Source organism: Gordionus sp. m RMFG-2023, chromosome 2, assembly GCF_954871325.1.
Source record: "Gordionus sp. m RMFG-2023 chromosome 2, tfGorSpeb1-WG-v2, whole genome shotgun sequence".
Lineage (NCBI taxonomy): Eukaryota > Metazoa > Nematomorpha > Gordioida > Chordodea > Parachordodidae > Gordionus > Gordionus sp. m RMFG-2023.
In genome coordinates this window covers 46,811,456-46,824,777 of record NC_088776.1, presented here as the reverse complement: position 1 = coordinate 46,824,777, position 13,322 = coordinate 46,811,456, and the positions used below count along the sequence as shown (strand labels likewise).

General features: G+C 25.2%; 1 protein-coding gene across 2 annotated transcripts; it reads left to right on the top strand.

The window, feature by feature from the left end:
- Window positions 1–55: 55 nt before the first annotated feature.
- Window positions 56–11,433, top strand: LOC135924711 (mitochondrial import inner membrane translocase subunit Tim23-like). 2 transcript variants are annotated; one of them, XR_010571371.1, is made up of 8 exons: window positions 56–112; window positions 155–213; window positions 254–347; window positions 398–485; window positions 526–584; window positions 703–813; window positions 9,002–9,114; window positions 11,210–11,340. XR_010571371.1 is itself a non-coding variant. In XM_065459813.1 (7 exons), exons 1-7 carry the CDS (start codon window positions 79–81, stop codon window positions 11,329–11,331), a joined length of 567 nt encoding a protein of 188 aa, XP_065315885.1. In that variant the 5' UTR covers window positions 56–78; the 3' UTR covers window positions 11,332–11,433. The 2 variants fall into 2 exon arrangements, 1 of the variants encoding a protein (XP_065315885.1); XM_065459813.1 differs by lacking the exon at window positions 9,002–9,114 and having other exon boundaries at window positions 11,210–11,433.
- Window positions 11,434–13,322: the final 1,889 nt, after the last annotated feature.

Genomic DNA, 13,322 nt, shown 5'->3' with positions numbered 1-13,322 from the left:
AAAAAAGCTATATAATACATATAATAAGTCAATGAATAGTTACCCAATATTTTTACTATAGCAGCTATCACTTTAGCAATGAATGAGGATAATTTTAAGACTAAACATCAAAGTATTTTATTATTATTTTAATTTTCTTTTAATCTTTGTTTAGCGTATGCATCGACGATGATGTCCCCTTATTTAAACTTTGACCCTTCACTATTATATAAGGTTTATAGTTTTGACAAATATTATCATCTTTATTTTTAAGAATGAACCAGAATTCATACTTCCTGAAGGGGCAAATAAGCAACGAGGACGTTTTGAACTTGCTTTTTCTCAAATAGGATCGTCAGTAATTGCAGGTTTTTGAAAATTTATTATTATTTTTGTAAAATGCAAATTATTTATGAAGGCTCAGCAATTGGAGGAATAAATGGGCTATACAATGGATTGAAAGAAACACATGTGGCTGATCTAAAAGGCACAGTCAAAAGAACTCAGTAATTTATTTATTTTCTATATCTAACTTATATAATTTAGACTTCTAAATTTTATGACTAGACAAGGAGCTGGCACAGCAAACATATTAGGAATCATGGGTATAGTAATATAAAATTTGTTTAAAAGATATTTAATTTTTAATCAAATTGTTATTTTAATTAATAAATTGATTTGACACACTTTAGAATATATTAAATATGATTTATCATACAAAAGCTTTAATGTATAGTAGTTTTGGTGTGTTGTTATCTTGGGCAAGGGGCAAAGATGATGAAATAAATACGATAACTTCAGCAACCTTAACGGGGGCCTTATTTAAATCAACAAGTATGTTTTTCTTATTTATTTAAAAATACTCACAAGGAGACTATTTCTCTTTAAATATAAATAGTAGTGTTGTTAAACGACTCGATTTTTAATCCAATCCAATGTTTTAGCCAAAAAATATTGTGCATGCCTTGAGATTTTGTTAATAGATGTCCAAATATTTCTGCCTTCTATGAGAAAAATCTCGAGGCTTGCGAAATATTTTTGAGCTAAAATATTTGGTTAGCTGTTTTTAAAAATTGAGCCATTTAACAACTCTAATAACTAGAAGAGGTTTTCATATTTTTAAATAAAATTAGAATCTAATAAATGTAGGAGTTGTTTGAGACTTTTTTAAAAGCTATTTTAACTGAAAACAATAATCAAATATTATATGTTAGTCTCACTGCAATGATGTAGTAAATTTTTTTGGTTTATTAATATGTTTTTTAATATACTGTATATAAGCTAGGGCTGTGCTGATCAAAAAACTTTTCACCATTCTATCCAATATTTTTCAATATACTATAAAACTAATTAGATGACTGATACCAATCATATATTTAAATTTATTTTTATTTACCATCTAACTTTGAACTAATGTCATTAAAAAATTAATATTTTCTTTTCAAAGAAGCCAACTAACTTTCACAAATGATTTTGTATATTATGGGTTTTTAATCTCCAAGGTTAAAAAATCTCATTCTAAATATGTGAAATGTTTATGGCTGAATTTAGGTTGTTAAATGGCAGAATTAGCCGATTTTTAATATGGCGAAATCCAGACTTTTGCAAAAATAATTATAACAAAATTTTGCCAATAAATGTCCAAACTTTTCTGTTATATCAAAACATCCTAGCTTGGGTTATTTACGTTAAGCTAAAATATTTTGAACTACTTTTTAAAATTAGTCAAATCTAGCATTTCAACAGTGACTCATTAGTTATTTTTAGATGTTTTTCTTCTTGCAGGTATAAAATAATATCAATTTAACTACTCTCTCTTTTTAAATTATTCAATTTTTTTAAAAAAATTTTGGTTCCTATTGTTTATTATGAAATTATGTGGAAATAAAAATATATAATTATATATACATACAATCATAAAATAACAAAAACAATAAACGGCCAAATTCAAAAGAACTTTAAATCACTAAATATTGACCCTGATCCAATATTTAATGGCACTTGTTAAATGGCTTGATTTTTAAAAACAGTTAACCCAATATTTTCACCAAAAAATATTATGTAAGTGGATATTATGCTCATAGATGGTAGAAAGATTCGGACACGAATTCTCGAGACTTGCATAATATTATTTTGGCTAAAATCTTAATTTAAAATGGGTTACGTCAAACCTTTTTACAACAATAATACATAAACTAAATTTCGAATTAATGCTTTACTTCATTATTATTTAAAACTTCCATTCTATTCTTTAATAATTTGGCAAAAAAGATTAAATATGGTTAATTCACAATTATTTTTTTCATAAATCGACTCCTCTTATAAATTGAACATAGGAGATAATCACTCATATTTAGTTGGCTAATATTGATGGATATTTTATGTTGGGAGCTCTAGCATCTAAAAAGTGGAATTATTCTTGAGTAATGAGTGACTAAGGTCACAGGGTTGGCTGTAATTTCAATAACACAAAATTTCCATTTCTGTAAAAAAATTTTAAAAAAATGATGGTTCAAAGTAAAAAATATTTTCAGAAATTTTTTTGTCCATATTTTTATTCTGAGTGGCATCTCTTATATAATTTGGTGGTAAATTGGGTCATTCCACGTCAGATCGACCAAAAAACGAGATTTTCTGACGACCTTCTCTAAAATGGACAAAATTGACATGATAATCTATGTTGTATATTTAGTAAAATCAAAATTTTAAAGCTCTCAAATTATATATCATTTTATAGCCCTTTAAAATTTTACATTGAAAAAAATTAAAAAATTTCTTAATTCCGGTGAAAATAAAACATTGTTAGGAAGGGATTTTTTTATGTGATGTTATTCTTTAAAAATGTTTATTACCTTTATATTATACTATTTTATAAAAAGACTCGATAGTCATTTTTTTCTAATTTTATAGATATATAGATGGCGTTATATTCGAAAATCATTATAACATAATATATTTGATAAAAATATGAATTGTATTAGTATTAAAATAAATAATATTGAATATAACCAATATGATGTCCCGGGGCAATATGTAAGCAAGCGACGCTATATTGTAAAATATACATATTTTAAAATTTTATAGACAAACTATTATTTAAAAAAACCTCTTGTTTTTAGCGTATTTATTTTTACGCTTATTAATAGAATTTCCTGTGCGATAATTTGTAAGTACGTCCTGTCGCTGTTATGAGATTTAATCGTTATTATAGTCTTGTGCAGATTTGATGAAAAACATTTTCATATTTTTTAATTTATTTACAATTAAAATTATTTGTTGCAAAGAATTATTAGGTTAATGATACTTACTACCAAGTGAATGTATGGAAATATTCTAAATACCAACCTAATTTGCTAAATACCGACCAAAATTTATTAAAATGTAATAAGATCATTATTATTTAATATATTAATACGGAATCACGTGGTCGAGTCCGGCCTCCTATATATCATCCCCCCAAGGATGGAACCACCAAGTTAGATTAAGAAAAAAAACATGACCATTCCCGGGATTCGAACCTTAGTAAGCGAAGCTCTTGCCTACTAGGCCATAGGGGTTTTCCAAAAATCACGATTTTTCAAATATATATTATAAATATATTTGGTAGTGCCTATCCAAATGAAAAATAAACAAAATTCAAATTTGATAGGTAGTACCTTAAGGTAGTAAGCATCATTAACCGAATTCTTACAATAACATATTTATATATTCTTATAAATTTTTACAAGTTTAATAATTTTATTTACAAATAAATTAAAATATATGGAAATGTTTTCCATGAAATCTACACAACACTGTATTTGATTAATGGGCACCCATATCTTTTCCTCATTCGTGGGGTAAAAGAAAGATGGTGATGGTCCTAGGGAATGTAAAAAAGAAATATATATCTATCAGTCATTTCATTTTTTTTTGTTACTTTGGCTAACCACCAAAAATCTTCATAAATATACGGTCTTTTATTTAAGACCATGGTCTGGACCTGTCTGCCGATTTTTAGTGGTTAGCTACAGTACTAAAAGGAATAAAATTGCTGTGGAGATATATATTTTTACAACCCCATGGACTAACATCCTTCTTTTACCCCACAAATGACATCAAATAATAACGATAGTAGATCCCAACAGCGACAGGACAAACCAACAAATATGGCCTCGGGAAATTCCATTAATAAGCACAAAATAGAATACGATAATGATAATCAATATATTTTTTATAATAGTTTATATATAAAATTTTTAAATATGTTAATTTTACAATATAGCATCCAAATGTAATCATCTGTATGGGCTGTCTGCTTACATATCGCCGAGATCATATTGGCTATACTCAATATAACTTTTCATTTTAATACCAATACTATTGATGTTTTTATTAAATATATTATGTTATAAGATTTTTGAATATAAGGCCACCTAGATTATTTTTTTATTAATAAAAATAATAAACATTTTTAGAAAAATATCAACACCCCCAAAAAGTTGAGTCTGAATTGTTGATTACACTTGAAACGCTAGAGGATATTAAGAAAGTCTCATTTTATTCTGATAATATGAAAACACTTGAAAAATTTTAATTTTTTTACAATATTTTCCTACGTAAAATTTTAAGGGCTAGAAAATGATATATAATTTATAATTCTATCTTAAGTATTTTTAAAAAAAACAAGATTTAATTAAATCACACATTGCTCGATTTTCTACTTTGAAGGCGTATATCTTTAGATATGGTTGAGCTAGTGCAATATATTTTTTATTTTATTAAAATTTACAACATAAATGGCTAACATCCAAGTCCTTTATTTTTAAGATGGACGTCCAAATCACTGATCGATTTGTCATGGAATTACCTAATTATAACAATTTCAAGTTTATCAACAAATGAATTTTCTAAAAATATATCTACATTAGTTTCCAAATTAGAGAATTTTTTGTTAAATGGATTCTTATTTTAGATAACATTATTTACCAATGTTTGAAAATTTGAACATGTAATTATTTTGCTATATATCTTCAAATAATTAATACTTCTGAAACTAATATTATAGTTTAGTATGAGTTTTCAAATTAATAATATTTGAAATTAAAATTTATTTTAATTAATTTTTTTAGGAGGTTATAAATATAACAAAATGAGTTCAATTTTTTAAAATCATTATTTCCAGAAAAAGGAAAGATATGCCTAGACAATCTACATTCTTTTATCAAAATTATAAATCATAAAATAAATGAATAATTTTAAGTCAAATTTAATGTTTAAATTCCAGATCTATGCGCCACTTTTTAGTAGCATAGTTAATAGTACTCTATTTAAAAAATATCTATAGCGGTAATGCGCTCTTTTTAATATATACTATAAACAAATACAAAAATTTATTTATAATTTAATAATAATCAAGTTTATATTATAATCTTTAAGTGAAATTTATAGTTCGAAAAATGCTTTATAAATCTAATTTTAAGTTATTTAAAATAGTGGGCCGCCAATGGAGATAGATATGAAAGATTGTGACTTAGATGATGATCACAAAATTTCACTAAAAAATAATATTATGGAATTACCTTTCCTCAAATTTGTAAAAGTTTAAACTCAATAAAAAAAATTAATATTAGATGCATAAATAACGAAGGACGATATCTCTTAATAAATCAAGCAGCTTGATTTAAAAAAATATGGAAATATAATATTAATTATAGAATTATCAGAGTTGTTAAAAATACTATCAAATGTATCTAGCGACAGATACATCGTCTAAAAATGGATTTCGACGCATATATCTCTTCTAGAAACGTATCTAGATATTTTTATTATACTTATGTAAGGTGTGCATAAAGTTTAATTTAAGATTCTACTGTTAATATTCAAATTTGAGAGTGAGCTAATAAATTTAATAAAATTTTTGTTAGAATTTAATAATAAAATATTCTTGAAGAAAACAAGAAAAATACAAGTTATATTTTGTGTTTTGGATTAAATTTTATTTCTACTTTTAAAAATCAAATAATAATAATCATATGTATAATAATCAAATGGTATATATACTAAAACATTTCAATAGATATTTAAATTAATACTCAATTAACATCAAAATAAATTATTTCACAAATTTGAATAAACAACACAATTAACATTCCCCTCCTCGACAAAGCATCAAGTTGCTGCTCGGTGGGCGCATAAGTCTGTCTGAGTCGCGTGAGTCCATACGCTTTCGTAGGTTTGTTAAAATTGTTGTACGTTATCATTATCATAAGGAATAATTGATCAAATTTGAATATATGGAATACGGAATAAAATTTTAAATTTGGAATAAATATGTAGAATTCCGTAAGAATGATAAATCAAAAAAGATTATATAAAATTTCGCGTTTTTTTTAAATTTTGCGTTTTATATATTTTATTTTAATAATTTGTAGCGTTTTAATATTTTATTTTAATAATTTAAGTTGCGTTTTAATATTTAATTTATTTTTATTTATTTTCAATCTCCGAGGTTTAAATATGCAAATAAAATATTATTCACATTTCCCTCTCTTTAAATAAAAAATTTTAATTTCACACCCTAGTTTTAATTAAAAAAGTGTTATTTTTAATAAAAATTCTTCATAAGATAATTTTTAGAAAATGATCTCGTCACATCATTTAAATACTTATCTAAAATGAAGATGTTACATAACTTGTCTTCAAAAGCTTTATTTCAAAAACATTTTTATCATATTAAGTATTACTTATAAGGGTTATTTAAATCAATCATGTTATTTAAACCTTTTAATTCATGTTTTAATTACATTTTAATATATTTGAAATTAAAGTTTTATCTTCTTGTTTAGGATTTTTAATGGTTTATTTTTAATTATATCTAAAAATTCATCTTTAGGTTTAGTTAATTTACAACAATTGGTCATCATACAAGAAATCAAAAAAATATCAATATTTCACTAAGAAATTAAGTAAATAATTTTTTTAAGGCTTTTTATGTGTTCAAATATGTTCATTATTGATTTACATTTAAGTTATTTTAATAAGTATATTTATAACATGCCTTTATCTCGGCATAAAATTTTAATTTATAATAACTTTTCTTCTTACGTGGATTAGAATAATAAGTAATCATCATTGGTCTCACAATATAGAATTCATAACCTAACGTCCAGATTGTCACATTAAGTTAGGTGCTGGTTATCATATTCCAGTCCAACATCCAGAGCCAGGACACCATAAAGAAAGAAGCTTTTTGCCTGAAAAAACGTGCTAAGGTATGATTCTTGGTCATATCAATAGATAAGGTAGTCATCTCAATAGGTTAAGCAGTCATCTCAATAGGTTAAGCAGTCATCTCAATAGGTTAAGCAGTCATCACAATAGGTAGTCATATCAATAGATAAGGTAGTCATCTCAATAGGTAGTCATATCAATAGATTAAGCAATCATTACAATAGGTAGTCATCTAGGTAGTCATATCAATAGATAAGGTAGTCATCTCAATAGGTAGCTCACTTTTGTATATGTATATATCAGAATAATATTTGACTATATATATTTTTTTTTTAAAAACAAGTCATGTCCTTCGAATTTAATTTTTTTTTTTAATTTTAGGCAAATTTTATATATTTTCTTCTTTTTTTTTACAAAAACGTACCGGGGCGCCATGAAGAAAACAAGAAAAATACAAGTTATATTTTGTGTTTTGGATTAAATTTTATTTCTACTTTTAAAAATCAAATAATAATAATCATATGTATAATAATCAACTGGTATATATACTAAAACATTTCAATAGATATTTAAATTAATACTCAATTAACATCAAAATAAATTATTTCACAAATTTGAATAAACAACACAATTCTCAATATTTTTATATTAGGCACCCGTTTTTTTATCTGTAAAGACATTTTTAGCCACACGCGACTCTTTCTATATTTAATGAATAACAACTTTATATTGAGATAATCATTAAATATATTAAAACCCTGACACTCATTTTTAAAAGTAATTTCAAAATTTGATGAGTGTCAAAACTTATTTCAAAATCTAATTTTGATTTTTTTCAGAAATGGCTTAAAATATTGATCTAAAAATTATGATATTTTTTTTTTAAATCAATATAAATAAAATAAATTGTAATTTGTCGTCCATTGCATAAAATAAAATTTGTCTGGTTTGTTTTTATAATGAAATAAACTCGGACATATTATTAAATTATAATTTAAATATTATTATTTTTAATATAAAAAAACGTAAAATAAAATTATATCAAAATTGTTATGTTTGACCTCCCCCCCCCCTTGTCCCGTACAACTTATTTCTTTTTTTTCTCCACTTGTTTCTTTTGTTTTCCCATCTTCCTTTATTTTGTTATGAAATTGATATATTATACCTTATTTTTATATTGCATTTGAAACTGGTTCTTACCAGTTTCATGAATGATTGTATCACGATTAAATAACAACTTTTTTTTTATCTTTGTTTTAAAAATTATAAAGGTTGAAAACAAAACACTTTTTAGATCATTAATTATTTTCGTTCGTTTTAAAAAAAATTGATATTTTTTTTGTAATTTTACTTTGTTGAATAAACTTTGAAAATATTATTTTAACTACGTTGTCCAAGTGATTCCATGACTAAATCGATAAAACTCGGCCCCCTTGATCCCGTCATCGAATATCCCGGACCCCCAATCACGGACTGTATTTTTCCCATTCAGACTGGGGGATCCATCGGTCCAAATACTACAAAAATGTAGCTAAAAATTGATACAGATACCTTTTATAGTGTGTCAAGTTGCTGATACCACATTTTTGTATCTAGATGCTTTAACAACTGAAAATTATTATCTACTGTTTTAAATTTAGAATATCTTTACTTAAAATTTCAGAGATCGATAATATTGGTGTTACTAACAGAACCAGATGTTCAAAAATTAGCTGATAATAATTTTATAATTTATACAGTATAGCCAATTTCCTTGTTTCATTCATAATCACTTTTTTATAAATCTGAATTCATTTTTTTTGGTACTAAGATATCCTGTTCGCATAAGTAATGGCAAGAATTATAATTAAAAAGAGTCCTCAATATTAGATCTATCAAACGCCTCTTACATTTGCACACAGCAAATTGTTGGGACCCATGAAGGTAAAATAAAGTATATATGTTCTGGTCTTTTATTAACTTAATTGGAAAGAGTAGCAAATAGGCTATTGATAACGTTGATTAATTTAATACCCAACGAAGATACATTAGCTAAGAATCGCCTAGACGCTAAAATACTCAAATGAACATTTTTGATAATTTTTCTTATGTAAAAATTTAGAAAATTGAATATCACATTGCCCTCAATTGCAGGAACTTATTTAATAAGGTAAAACGTATACCTCCTGATCCTCGATTTAGACTTGGAGATGATAACATAGATGATTTAAATATTAATATGCAATAAAATAAATAATGCATATATTTTACATATTTTTATATCAATATTTTTGCGTGTTTGAATTTGAAATATTAATTTTATGGACCTATATTAGATTTATAAAAAATTTATTAATTTCGCTATTTTATATAAAAAAAGAGTAGCTAACGTACTACTTTTTTGAATTTTTGAAAGTGAATGATAGAAATCTTTCTTTGGAAGGAAGGACTTTCTAGCAATATCCCGTTAATATTATTTTGCCATATAGCGTTGGCGGTAGCGCGCTACTTTCAAAAGTAGTATTTAACGACACAGGAATATTTAAACATTAGTAAGTAATGGGTTAATCGATGTTTATTCATGTTATAAAGGATAATTTTATTACATAAATAGCTTATTAAATTTTAATTTATCATTAATTTTAAAATAATTTTTGTGTATTATTAAAATTTCTATTGCAGTGAGCCCGACAATATACTATAGTTCTGAATTGACCTATCCAACCAATCAAACTGAGGTTGGTTCTGATATGAGCACACATTTCTAGACTTGGTTTGGTTGAGCCTTATTAAAATTACACCAGGTTCGGTACAGGCTCATGTTTAAAATTAAGAAATGCTGTTCATTTTAGTCCGGTCCAAACAGATCGAACTCAGATTTGATCCAAACTATTAATCTAAGTTTATTTTATAAAAATATAAGGTGACAAATATTTTTAATATTACATCTAGAAACGTTAATGGTTATCAATATAAAGAACTCTAATAGACTTAGAACAGTTGTAACTTATTGCATTAATAGTAAAAACAAAAAATGAAGTTTCTTGACGTATAAGATTTTTTGTCTTGAAGAAGTTTTGTTATGACCAAACTTGGACCTTTAAATTTTTTTTGATTAACTTGTTTTACTAATACATTTAAAGGTATTCTATTTAAAAAAACCAAATTTTTCCTCCTGAATTTATAATTGAAAAATCAGAATATACTTAAACCCAGAGCCCTGCAAGTTTGCTTTTTTTGGCCAGTCCCTAAATTATTGCTAGGCCCGATCTCGATCCGACATTTTTAATTAAAAAATATAAATTTAAAGCATTTTTATGAGATAAATAAAGCAAAAATCGTTAATAGGGTTTTATAAATATATAAGTTTTACTTATCATTATATTTTGAGAAATTTTTTTTAGAATTTTTCAAGCCTGGCCCAAACTATTTTTAAATTTATAGGTCCGAGCCTATTTCAAATATATATTTTAAGAGTTTTTAAAAAAATAGTCAAATCAGGCTGGGCCTAAAATAGAAAGACCCAATGTATGTCCCTACTTTTTGCCGTTATTATATTATAACACCACCTTTAGATTTTATTTATTGATTAGGCTTGCAAAAAATTTAAACAAATGAAATATTTTTGTTTGAATGTTGTAAGGGAAATAAAATTTTAATTCAGTCACTATCAAAATAGATTAATAACTGCCAGGGAAAAAATTGACAATGTGGCCTTCCTAATTTATCATTTAAAAACTTTTTAATATTAATATTTGGGAATAATTCATAATATTAATTTATTATTGCTACTATTACTTCCTACAAATTCAAGCGATTTTGTTTCGCATTTTATTTCTTATTAAATGGTAATGTGTACATAAACGTGTTTTTTGCTTTAAAAAAACGCAAAATTGTTTGTGTTTTCTCCTTTTTAAAACAAATATCACCTCAATTTGAACAACGGAACCTTTTAATATTTCGATCGAATGGAATAATTTTTTGATAAAATCAAAGATTATATTTTAATGAAAAATAATAAATGAATTTATATTTTTAGCCGGACCTCGCAAAGTTTTAGTCGGCAGTCTTTTCGGGTTTGGCCTTTCTTCCGCATATTGCGCCTTCACAAATCGCGATAAAATAAGATCGATCGTGCAATCAAAATCTTTTTTTAGTTAAAGTTTTGACGGTCAAATTTATACAAAATGTTGTAATTTTACGAATGTATGTAAATGAATTAGCTAATTGTAATATTAATAAACAAATTTTATAATAAAATACCAAGACTTTTCTACTTATATATAAGTTTAAAATTTTTATTAAGAATATAAGTGAATTTAAATCGAAATATGTTCGAGCACCTCATATTCCGCTTTTATATTTGAAAAAATAAGATTATTATGTATGGAAATGAATTAGATAATTGTATTAATAAACAAATTTTATAATAAAATACCAAGACTTTTCTACTTATATATGTTTAAAATTTTTATTAAGAATATAAGTGATAATTGTGATTCACAAATTTACCTCTTTTTCTCCTAAATTTTAATATTTTTATAAAATATATTAATAAAGTATATTTAGTACCATATACAAACACTATTACCCCTCAACCCCGATTCTTGTCGGGTTATTAGCTAGTAATTTAATTAAAATTAATAAATATTTTATAAATTATGTTTATAAGTTACCCTATACAGTGATTTATTAATAATAAATCAATTATATTTTAATATAGTACAATACACATATCCTTAATTTATTATCTTATTCACCAATCCCTATAAAAATGACGAATTAAGTATTATTATCGCATGAAAAATATGTAAATCTGCAATTCAAAAACGTATATTTCGTTTTTGGAGATCATCCCTTCTCAGATAAAGTGTCATTGAAGCTTCCTATTCTTGGAAAAAAATACGAAACAGTTTTTAGACTTTATTTAATCATTTCTATGAAATTGTTATATAAAAAAGGTAAAATTTAAAAATCTGCAAAAATACTTTATATTGAATGAATATTTGAGTATTAAAAAGAGAGAAACATTTGATTTTATAACAAATATTTTCCAAATTGTTATGACATAATATTGTAATGTAAACTAGTCTAATAGTGAAGTGAAACTAAGATAATTCACTAAAAGATATCTTAACGGCTAATTTTAATTTTATGCTTAATGCTAAACCTAAAACAGACGTATTATTTTTATTTTTAAAAAATGTGATCCAAACTGTTACGATCTTAGTAATCGTAATATATTTATCAGAGACCTGCAGAGGTACCATTTGCACGGCCCGGCCTGGATTAAAAAATTTTATGCCCGGTCCAGGTTTAAAAATTTTAGGCTCGGCCCGTATATTTTAAAAAATATTTTTTGGGGGCCTGACCTGGACTTTAAAAAAAAATTTTTAAGCCCGGTTCGGAATTTTTTAAAATTATATTCGACCTGATATATACAAAAAAATTCATCTATTTGGTATTTTATCATATTTTTCGGCGAGTATTATCATTTAATAAGCAAGCATATTAGCTTAAACGGCTCGTTTTGAGCCTATTTTTAAAAACAGTCAACTCAATATTTTCGCCAAAGAAATATTGACTAAGCCTCGAAATTTCGATACTATATGTCTAGAACTTTGCTCCTTCTATGAGCAAAATTTTCAGGCTTGCATAATATTTTTCTGGATAAAAAACTGAGTTAGCCGTTTTTAAAAATCGGCTCAAAACGAGCCGTTTAACAACACTAATATATTTTATTTATTTTTATTCTAAACAGATACTTAGTATATATAACAAATTGATACTATAAAAAATTTGTGTAAATAATATTTTGAGAATACACTTTATTAATTGTATTTATAAAAAAAATATAACATATTATATAATAATGTATTTAATCTTTTGCTTATTTATTTCAGGCAAAAAAACTTTAATTATATTATGATAGATACTATGAGTGTTAGCTAGTGTTAACTTTCACCAAACATTATATTAATCATAACTATATAATCATTATAACCATATCTAATTGACGAATATAATAATTCATGTTGTATAAATTTTTTTAAAAAATACGCCTCGGCCCGGTTTTTAAAAAAAATTTTTTAGGCCTGGCCGGGTATATTTTAAATATATAAAATACTGCCCGGGCTTTGGGCCGGGCCTGC